At 49.8% G+C, this 10296-nt stretch overlaps 1 protein-coding gene across 2 annotated transcripts; it reads right to left on the bottom strand.

The window, feature by feature from the left end:
* Positions 1 to 976: 976 nt before the first annotated feature.
* On the bottom strand, positions 977 to 4818 carry PRND (prion like protein doppel). Of its 2 annotated transcripts, XM_035005657.1 has the most exons (3): positions 4745 to 4794; positions 3835 to 3986; positions 977 to 2582 (listed from the first exon to the last, which is right to left on the bottom strand). In XM_035005657.1, exon 3 carries the CDS (start codon positions 2569 to 2571, stop codon positions 2035 to 2037), a length of 537 nt encoding a protein of 178 aa, XP_034861548.1. In that variant the 5' UTR covers positions 2572 to 2582; positions 3835 to 3986; positions 4745 to 4794; the 3' UTR covers positions 977 to 2034. The 2 variants fall into 2 exon arrangements, with proteins under 2 accessions (XP_034861548.1, XP_034861549.1); XM_035005658.1 differs by lacking the exon at positions 3835 to 3986 and having other exon boundaries at positions 4745 to 4818.
* Between the last annotated feature and the right edge of the window lie 5478 nt (positions 4819 to 10296).

Consider the following 10296-nt stretch of genomic DNA (forward strand, 5'->3'; position numbering starts at 1 on the left):
TCTTTCTTTCTTTCTTTCTTTCTTTCTTTCTTTCTTTCTTTCTTTCTTTCTTTCTTTCTTTCTTTCTTTCTTTCGTCTTTCTTTCTTTCTTTCTTCTCCCCCAGTCTTTCTTGCTATTGCTATTGTTTAAAAAATAAAAATAAAAGACTGACTTGCAAGAAATAACCTCTAGAGGGTCTGTACTTTTATCCTGGGCTCTGCTCAAGAATTCAGCAGGACCATGGAAGTGGAAGGTGAGGTCAGTGCTGGCAGCCTGAGGACTAAGACCTTCTGGCATCCTCCATCCCATCCTCCTCCAGCACTGATCCAGTGCAGGGTGGCCCCCAGGCTCCTTGGGGAAGGCCGTTACCCTGGGCTGCCCTGCCCCCAAGTCCTTCACTGGCTTTCTCTGTTAGAACCTTCCAAAAGTATCCTTGAGAAGAATGCTGATAGCAGTGGAGGCTCAGAACAAGAGGTACCATTATCAACATTCATGTTTTAAAATACTTAGGATAAACTGAGAATGTACATCCCCCCCCCCCCCTTTACGGACTCTCTTTAAAGGAGAATTGATAATAGTCAGCAGCTAGTGCATCCAAATATGGTTCAACAATTCCTGGGGGTCTCTAAGAGTATCCCAGAGGACCTGTGGGGACATCTTAGAGCATTAGATTCATTATTTGTATTTAAGCCGTATTCATATTTTGTAATATATATTTAACTAATAAGAGGTAGATACTAAGTGTCATATCTACCCTTGCTTATGGTATGAGTGAATTCTTTGTTCGGTCTCCCTAAAGACACGGTTTCTTTTGAAACTTTTTGGCAAGGAATTATTCTTTTTTAAATTTTTTTAAAAGATTTTATTTATTTATTTGAGAGAGAGAATGAGACAGAGAGAGAGAGCATGAGAGGGGGGAGGATCAGAGGGAGAAGCAGACTCCCTGCTGAGCAGGGAGTCTGATGCGGGACTCGATCCTGGGACTCCAGGATCATGACCTGAGCCGAAGGCAGTCGCTTAACCAACTGAGCCACCCAGGCGCCCGGAATTATTCTTTTATAGTGATAAGTGGTTCACAGAAATGACAGCCCCACTCCAACACGGTGGTTAAAAGAACAGCTGGAGATCGGCCACCGGACCCGTGTAAAGGGAGTATGGTTAGAGACTCTCATGTGCATGCACATAAAAAGATGCCCCTATAGCACTAAGGGAACATTGCAAAGCAAATGTGTCATTTAAAAATATTTTCTCAAATCCAGGTGATATTTCAGAGAGAGGAAGAGCGAACACTTATCCTTCTGGTGAAAGAAATCTTTGTGCCCTAGACACATCCTGCTGTGGAAATGGTCTGCTCTGGGAGTTCAGCCTGGCAAGATCGCCTTACGCCGTGATTTCTGGGCCTTTGTCTCGCTTTACCTCTATGATCGTTTACTCCCTTTATTGTATCTTAGCTTCATCAGAAGAATTAAATACAACCTGCCTGGAACAAGGTATCAGGATCCATGGCCATCAGCTCAGGCAGAAATCTGGGTTTGGATTTGGGCCTGGCAAGCCGTAAAGGACTCACAAGGCAGCTCTGGGATTGCACAGAATGGAAGATCTGGGGTTGGACAAGCCAGGATTGCATTTTGGTTCGGCTACTTTCTAGCCACCTCACCTCTTGGAGCCTTAGTTTCCTTGTCTACACAGTGGGAAGAACCCCTGTCTCTAGGAGGGGTTGGGGATACCGGGAAGCGCGTGGCCCGGTCCCTGGCATGTTCTCTTCTCTGTTCGCCGAACATTTGTTCATTATTTATTGCAGAACGCACCGTGCCAGATGCCTCCCGGGGAGGTGAGAAGGCAGTGCGTGGGGCCGGACTTGGTACCCACATATTATTTACCCGATACAGTCAGGTACCCCAGGGGAGACTCGCCAGTGCGCCTTGAGGCACTGGAGAATCACGGCTCTTTGGTACCTTTGGGACACGCGGGGGGCTGGGGCCTGGGGGAGAACTGGGCCACGCCAGCCCATGGCTCACCCTCTCATCCCTGTGGCCGCCGGCCCGCCTGCAAGCTTATTTCACGATCAACCAAATGAAAACCAGCAGGCAGAGCAGCATGGGCAGGTCGACGCCGACCCGAAGTCCCGCGCCCCTCTCCAACCAAAAATCGCAGTGCTTGACTGAGCAGAACTCCCTGATCAGCCGCCACAGGACCCGCTGGTACAGCTTGTGGTCCTGTTTCTCACGGGACAGCTCCTCCGGGTTGGCCAACAGCGTGGCGTTGATGCAGTCGCTCACAAACTTCTCCTTGGTCACGTTGGCCTCCGAGCAGCCGTTGTAGTGGACCCCGTCGGGGAACTGCCAGTAGTTGGCCTCATAGTACCTGTTGCCCTCGGCTCCCAGGTCGATCTCCAGCTTCCGGCCTTGCCTGATGAACGCCCCGGGGCGGATCTCTGCCTTGTGCGCCTCCGTGACCTGGGAGGTACTGGGCAAGGCCTTCCTATTCCACTTGATTCTGTGCTTTATGCCTCTCGCCTTGACCGCCGACAGCTGGCTGAACAGCAGGACACAGACGATGGCCAACCAGCATCTGCCCAGATGTTTCCCCATTGTGTCGGGATCTGCAAGAGCAAAGGCCTGGGCAGTTACCTTCTCCCAGGGGGGTGGGAGGTTCCCGGGTTCCCCTGCCCCCCTCCCGTGTGCGGCCGATTTTAAGCAAGGAATGCATCCTTGCGCCCTTCACGTTTTCCAAAAAGCGGAATAGTTTTCCCCGTGCTCGGGTTGCACAGGCTAAGTCAATACCCAGGTTCTTGCTTTTGCCTGGAATTACATGCATTCAGGGCGGAGATCTGGTTTTCTCCCACAGATAAGACACTACAACTGGCAATTAGAAAGCCTTTGAACATGCATGGGAAAATAAGCGAGTAATGACATAATACATATAGGTTTTCTTTGGGGCTCCCGTCTTTCCAGTCAGAGCATCTCTGGAGGAAAATACACAGAAGAGTTGGAACCACAGGCTTCTGAGCACAGACTGTATTGTTCATCTTCCCTCTTTATTCTATTCCTCTAAGCTGGCTCTGTTCTCTGGCACATTCTGCCATCTATTCTAAGAAAGCCCCAAAGGGCTTTAGGGTAATGATGGAGAGAGAGATGGAAGCGTGGCCAAGAGACCCCTGCCTCCTTCTGCTATAGAGGTGGATCCCAGTCTCGCCCTGGGGACAGTGTGACCCCACACTTCCCCTCACCCAGCACTTACTATGCATCAGCCACTGGCATTGACTGACTTAATTCTCACATGGGGTAGGTGCATTATTATTCCCATCTGATAAAAGTTGTCCTGTGGGGTGCCTGGATGGCTCTGCCATCAGGTCATGATCCCAGGGCCCCCACATAGGTATCTCTGCTCAGCGGGGAGTCTGCTTCTCTCTCTGTCCCTCCCCCCTGCTCGTGCGCACTCTCTCTCTCAAATAAATAAATAAAATCTTAAAAAAAAAAGTTGTCCTGGGATTCAGAGTAGGTAAGTGATTTGCCCAAGCCTGCACAATAGCGGGTGGCAGATTTGAATCCAGTCTGTCTGATTTTGTTCCTATGTGCCCACTTGCCATGTCCCATGGCCCTTCTGTGTTGCAGGAGGGGATGGTGCCCGCGTTTTGTGCTTTTGACTCGCTGGGCATGAAGGGCAGCACCGATGGGCCCTAAGCTGAGCAAAGAGCAGGGTCTGTGAGGAATTCCGGAGGAGATGGGATGCTGGGGAGGATCGGAGGGCCTGGGGGAGCACTCCGAAGGGCTGCTGATGACATCAGGGGATATCCCCCCTTCCCCACCGCCCCCCAGTCCGGTAGTTTGTCCCATCTGGCTCCTGAAACTTACAATAGCTATTGTGGAAGTCTACTTCCCAAGGTCAACTGTTCCGGGCATCCCAGCACCTGGACTGTTGTCGGCGTGGATGAGAAACCCCGGAATGGTTACAAAAGCCAAGCGTGCTCAGGCTGTGTCCTAGACGAAGTTCTATTGTGCCGGAGCTGGAGGAGGTTCAAAAGTCAGCTTGCTTAGCCCCTAACACACCTTCCCTGCAGGATTCCCAAAGTGATAGGTCAATCTCTGTTAAAATGTTCAGCTGGAGTGTGACTCTGGTCCTTATGTAGGAAAAAAGGCAAAATGCAACCTCCGTGCATGTCCAGTCCCACCTCTGGATGCCCGCAAAGCGGTTTCTGCTGACCTTTCTTTACCTGCAGGCATGGTCTAGTCTCTGGCTCAGGGAGGGCATGAGTGTGCCCGGCAGCAGCCTGAGAACCTACTTTTCTGGCACCTTACCCCCCCCACCGCCCCCTAATCACAGTGACCTCAGACCAGCTTTCTCCAAAGAGATCCAAGCATGAAGCCAACGTTCATTAATCTCCTAAATAGGGGGCCACACCCCATGCCATCGGCCCATACTCTTTTGGTAGGAGAAAAGTTAAATAAGAATAATAACACAAATTACAGGTGTGTCAAGTTAAAAAAAAAGTATAGAGATCTTGAGAAAGTAGTCTTCATAGACAAGGGCTTAAAAGCGGAAGAAAATCCCAACCAGCCAACCCTAAAGTAGCATTTTATTGCAAGCACCAAAACCAGACATGCAACACCAGGGATGCCCCAACAGGCTCATGTGTCCCCTTACTCGGGACACCCCCCAGGAGATGGGAGACAAGAAACTACTGTACGGTTTGCAGTCTGATTAGAAATGAGCAACCCTCACCACAGAAACGGAATCCAGCGCGAACTCTGCCTCCCCACATACCTTGGGCTCTCTCTGGAAGCTTGCCTCTGGAACCTCAGCAGCACTGTCCTCCAGCACTGCCCTCCCCCGTATGTAGGAGCTGCAGGGGGAGGCGGCATTCCTATTGCTCTCCAAATATGGCAGCCCTCCTCGCTGGGCACGACCAATCAGGGGTTCCCAGGCACTCCTCTGCCTTGAGGATAGACCACATCACTCTTCACTAATAAACACTGTGTGAAGATCTTGATGAAGTTCAGAGGGACTTGAGAGTTGCCTTTGATTTTCCTTTCTTTTCTTTTATGTATGGATGTGTTCATCTACTTATTTACTTACTATTAACCAGTTTATCACAAAGGACATTACAAAGGAAACAGATGAACAGCCAGATGAAGTACATAAGGCAAGGTCTGCAGGGTTCTAACTGCAGGAGTCCTCATGGAGTCTGGGGCACGGCCTCCCCCAATGTTGATGAGTTCACCAACTTGGAAGTTCTCCGAACCCCTCTGTGCCAGTAACTGGGGACACAAACCAAATACTCTAACAAAAGATACTCCTATCACCCCTATCACTCAGGAATTCACAAGGTTTTAGAAGCTCTGTGCCAGACACTGGGGACGTTATTATACCACAATGTCACAGCTGGACAGATGGATGGAGACATCTGTCCAGAGTCTGGTTAGGTCTATTTTTAAGACTGGATTTTGAGAGGTGCCTTGTAGAGCTGAAATGAGCAGTGTTAGAAGGAAAACCTTTCCCATCCGTATCTGCAACAGAGGGTTGTTGCCGGGTATGCATGCTGTCCTGCACCTGAAGACCAGCCTTGGCCAGCAAAGGGGTTTTGGCCAGGCAGCCTCTGTGGGAAGGGTCTGTTCCAGAAAAGGGTGGGAGAGCAGCTGGGCCACACTGCCCCCTCCCAGCGGGGACCCCCAGGGAGCGAGGTACCACACTTCCTTTGGGGCGGTGGAAAAGCAGGGTTCACGTTGGATAGAGGGACACATAAGAGGTTTGGCCAGCACTTTAAGCTGTTGAGCATCCAGGAAGGCTTGAGCTACTGAATTAGTCCAAGGCCAAGAAGTTCAGGTCTACAGAAACCCACGGGACAGATGCAGATGGAGGTGAAACGGACAGGGTTCAAACATGGTGGGGGCGGGGAGTGAGTTTCCTCCGACAGGTGGGGAGGGGAGCTGGAGAACGAGCTTCTCCTGGCAGGAGGGACTGCACTCCCTTATTGGGCGACTGGTCCTTGTACAGAAGGGACGTACTTAGGTGTCTCTGCTCCAGTTATTACTACAATGCGAAATCAAAAGTGATTTCTGGAGGAAAGTACGGAGTGAGATTAGCCTGTAAATGGAATGTGATCTTTATCCTGATTGTGAACCAGCGATGTTGGCGGGATTCACTTCAAGGCCCTTTCGTGAACCAAGCTGAAGCGGTCGCTCCCAGAACGACCAGCAGGTGGCGCCATGAGTTCACAAAGACCTCTCACCCTGGAGGTGGGGAATCCCCCCACACCCCCTTCGCTAACTCCTGTAGGGATTTGGGGCCTCCAGTTGGGCCTTTCTGTCTCCTCTGCCTTTAATTTTAAAATTTATTGCATTTCCTTTTTTTAAAAAAACTTTTTCATTTTCTTCCTAGAATCAGAGAATTTTTGGTCCTGTGAACACACACACACACACACACACACACACTTTGGTAGTGCAAGCTCCCTATAAACTATTTGCAAAATGCAGAAGAAAACAGAAAACAAAAACCACCTTAGTATTTCGCTATCCAGAGACAAGTGTCAGTACAAGTGTCTTAATTAGGATTGGGGGTGTTTAGAACTGGAAAGGGCTCAGAATCCTCTAGTTCAGCTCCTTAGCACCATGAAGTCATGGGGCCAGATAGGCCCAAGGTCACCCAGCCAGGCAGACCATGCTGCCCCCCTCCCCCACCCCCCGCCCCCTGGTGCGGGCCCATTGCCCTGTTCTGAACTCTGTGTACTGTCCGCCCTGCCCGTCCACATGTGGTGTGAGCACCTCCAGGCCCCTCCATCCTTCCTCTTTCTATTCTCTTGCTGAGGAGGACTTGGCCCAGAAGGTGGTGGGAGGTTGGTGCAGAGCTGATGAGCCTGCAGATTCCTCTTGGCAGCGAACAAAGAGGCACAGAGGAGCATGGAAGCCTGTGGAAATGTTCAAGAAGATGGGAGGAGCTCTGGAAGCTGCAAACAAGGCAAGAAAACTGTTACCCAGCTGCAGAGAGTGCAGAACTAGTTGCCCCCATCCTGCTTGGCACCTGCTCCCCGCCTACAAACATGAACCAACAAACAGCCAAGGAATTAGTGAGAGAGCTGAGAGGCCGGGGCTGAGTGAATCGTGTGTTCTGGCATTGACAGTTACAGGAGGAATATCACTGAGTGTGGGTCATCATTGATTAAACAGGGAGAACGAGACTGATCCCACAGGGCTGGGTGCTCCATGATGCAAGGGAAGGGACTCTGGAGGGATTCTCTAGAATGGATGAGCAGTAGAAAATTATGTGAATAAAAAAAAAATTGGCAGGGAAAGGCTGAGGTCTAGAATGCCTGAGTGGGTCATTATTATTTCAGTTCCTAGTTTGATTAGATCTGGGACCTTTGGAGAGCATTTATAAATACAGTGGTCATTAGGAGACAAGATGCCACGCCGAACTGCTCCCAGAAGGGTTAGTGTGTAGGAAGATCACCCACTGTATCTTGGTTTCCCGAAGATTTATCGAGTGTCTGTCATGTGTTTGGACGATGCTGCAACAAAGGAGGGACAGCATACACATGGGTAAGGCAGCTAAGGCTGCTCATGGCCTTCTGGTAGAGAAATAATAGAACTGTGTTTTGGAAAATAATACTTACAAGATAGTTGGGTAGCAGTCTAAATAGCCGTACTCAATTTCTTTCTTTTTAGTGAAGTCTACTATTCACAGGAAGCTGAATATATCCTGAGGTTACAGAATTATGCATTGTTACAAACTGAACGCACCCATGTAACCTGCACCCAGAATAAGAAATCAAGCAAGGACAGCATGCTCAAAGCCTCTTTGTCTCCCCATTGTGTCACTGCCCTCTCGCCTGACTCCCGACACCCTCGCTTAGCTTTGCCTGTTCGTACTTCATAGAAATAGAATTATGTAGACCATACTCTTTTGTGTCTGTCTTGCTCAAACTGGGTCGTGTAGATTCACCCACATTGTGCGTAGCTGTCAATGGTTCATTTCATCGTGAGACGGCTCCACGATTTTCTTCTCTGTTCCCCTCATGGTGGGCATTTGGGTGGTGTCTGGTTTGGACGGCCGTGAACATTCTGACATGTGCCTCTTAGTGGATTGTGAACCCTGTTCTGTTGGATGAACACTCTCAGGGGAGACTTGCTGGGTCATAGAACATGTTCAGCTTTTATATTCTTAGAATTTGGATTATTACTTTGCACAAATTTTATTTTATTTTATTTTTAAAAAGATTTTATTTATTTATTTATTTGGGAGACAGAAACAGCATGAATGGGGAGAGGATCAGAGGGAGAAGCAGGTTCCCCTCTGAGCTGGGAGCCCGATGTGGGACTTGATCCCAGGACTCCAGGATCATGACCAGAGCCGAAGGCAGTCGCTTAACCAACTGAGCCACCCAGGTGCCCTACTCTGCACAAATTTTAAATACCACCTTCCTCTCTAGCTCGTCCATTCTTTTCTTAAGCGCAGTCAGGGGCCTTCCTTTGGGGCGTCCCAGAGCACTAGACACATGGCCAAATACTTGTGTGGGGCGCCCTTGCTGTTCATATGTTCATTTGAGCTCACAGAAGTCAAAGGACCACGTTCCACTTGCCCCACACATAGCACAGTGCCTAGAATCTAGCAGCAACTAAATTCCCTTTATCCCTTCTTATCTGTGACTTGGTTGAGGATGGTATTGTCAGAGCTGAGCCCGGATCACAGCTGTCAAGGTGGGCACAGGTGGGCTGTGTGCCAGGGGGGCAGGCCAAACCCTCCAAATCGCAGCAGGGCATGATATATAGAGGCACCAAGAGGGAATTTAACAGGGATAAAGGCAGCAGTTTTAGAATTAGTTTGTAAAATATCAAGGGCAGCATGTGAAAACCTAGCATGTGACGGTAGTCAAAATTCCACTGGGGTACGATTGTCTAGAAGTGTCACGGGAGGCCACAGAGGAAGCAAATGCTTCTCTCATCCAAGGGCCATTTCCCCTACAGTTCTGTGCCCTTCCCTGCTCAGACCACAGCAGGTGCTGGGTGCTGGGCTGTGCGGAGCTGACGCAGGGCAGGGAGGTGTGATGATGCGGGCAGGGGGTGGGTGTGATGGGAGGGGGTGTGTAAGGGTTGGGAGGTGGGGAATCTCGTGGCATACCAGCGACCACTGAAGGTAGTTACTCATCTTGTGTCCCCAAATGTTCGTGGAATAGGATGTTTGTAAATGAGAAGATAGACAGCCACCAAAGCTCTAGGTCACAGGTAACAGGGTGAAGGCTGTGTTTTAAGGTGGTCTGGAAAGGGGCACCCAAAGAAAGGGGAGAAACTCCAGCCTGGAGACCCCAAGAAGGGCAGAGAGTGCCAGCCCCGGCCACCAGGTTGAAGTTCCTCACTTGGCCGCCCACCACTTTTCTCACTTGTCTCTGATGGTTTTTTAAGAAGAATAATTAACCGGATAATTTGATGTGCAGTTTGTCCTCTCTTCCTGACAGGCAGGAAAATGTCCAAAAGGAGAAAGGCCGGCCCCAGGGTGAGGTTACCTGGAACAGGTAAAAGGGGCTGGCTAATGTGGGGGTGCCTGGCTGGCAGAGCTGGCTGAATGTCTGACTCTTGCTTTCAGTTCAGGTCATGATGTCAGGGTCATGGGATTGAGCCCTGAGTCGGGCTCCGCACTCAGCATGGAGTCTGCTTAAGGACTCTCTCCTCCACTCTCTCTCTAAGATGGATAGATAAATCTTTAAAAGAAGGAAGGAAGGAAGGAAGGAAGGAAGGAAGGAAGGAAGGAAGGAAGGAAGGAAGGAAGGAAGGAAGGAAAGAAGAGGTTAGCTATTGTGTCAGAACAGAGACCCCTTTTTTTACCCAGGGTGGCTTTCATTCTCAGGGGAGGCCCTGGAGATACTGCAAAGGGAGGGGGTGGGAACCAGAGACCTAGATTCTTTATCTTTTTTTTTTTTTAAGATGTTTTATTTATTTGAGAAAGAGAGAGGGGGAGGGGCAGAGGGAGAGAATCCTCCCGCCAAGCACAGAGCCCGACCTGGGGCTCAATCTCACACCCCATGAGATCACGACCTGAGCCAAAACCAAGAGTCAGAAGCTTAACCGACTGAACCACCCAGGCGCCTCCAGAGACCCAGGTTCTAATCCCCACCCTTCCATCCTCTGCCTGGAGTGACTTCAGTTCTCATCTGTTAGATGGAGAGCTTAGCCTTCTGCATCATGTAAGCCGCCCTCTGTCTCAGAGAATAATTGGTGTATTTACCAGATATCTTTGGGGCAGGCAGAAGTTCAACTGAGAACGGGTTTCCACGTTTGTGTAAGAGGTATCATGCCTCCCTTTCCCCACTGTTAATGCTTATCAAA

This window comes from Mirounga leonina, unplaced genomic scaffold (genome assembly GCF_011800145.1).
Source record: "Mirounga leonina isolate KUSES-001 unplaced genomic scaffold, KU_Mleo_1.0 Mir_150, whole genome shotgun sequence".
Taxonomy (NCBI): Eukaryota; Metazoa; Chordata; class Mammalia; order Carnivora; family Phocidae; genus Mirounga; species Mirounga leonina.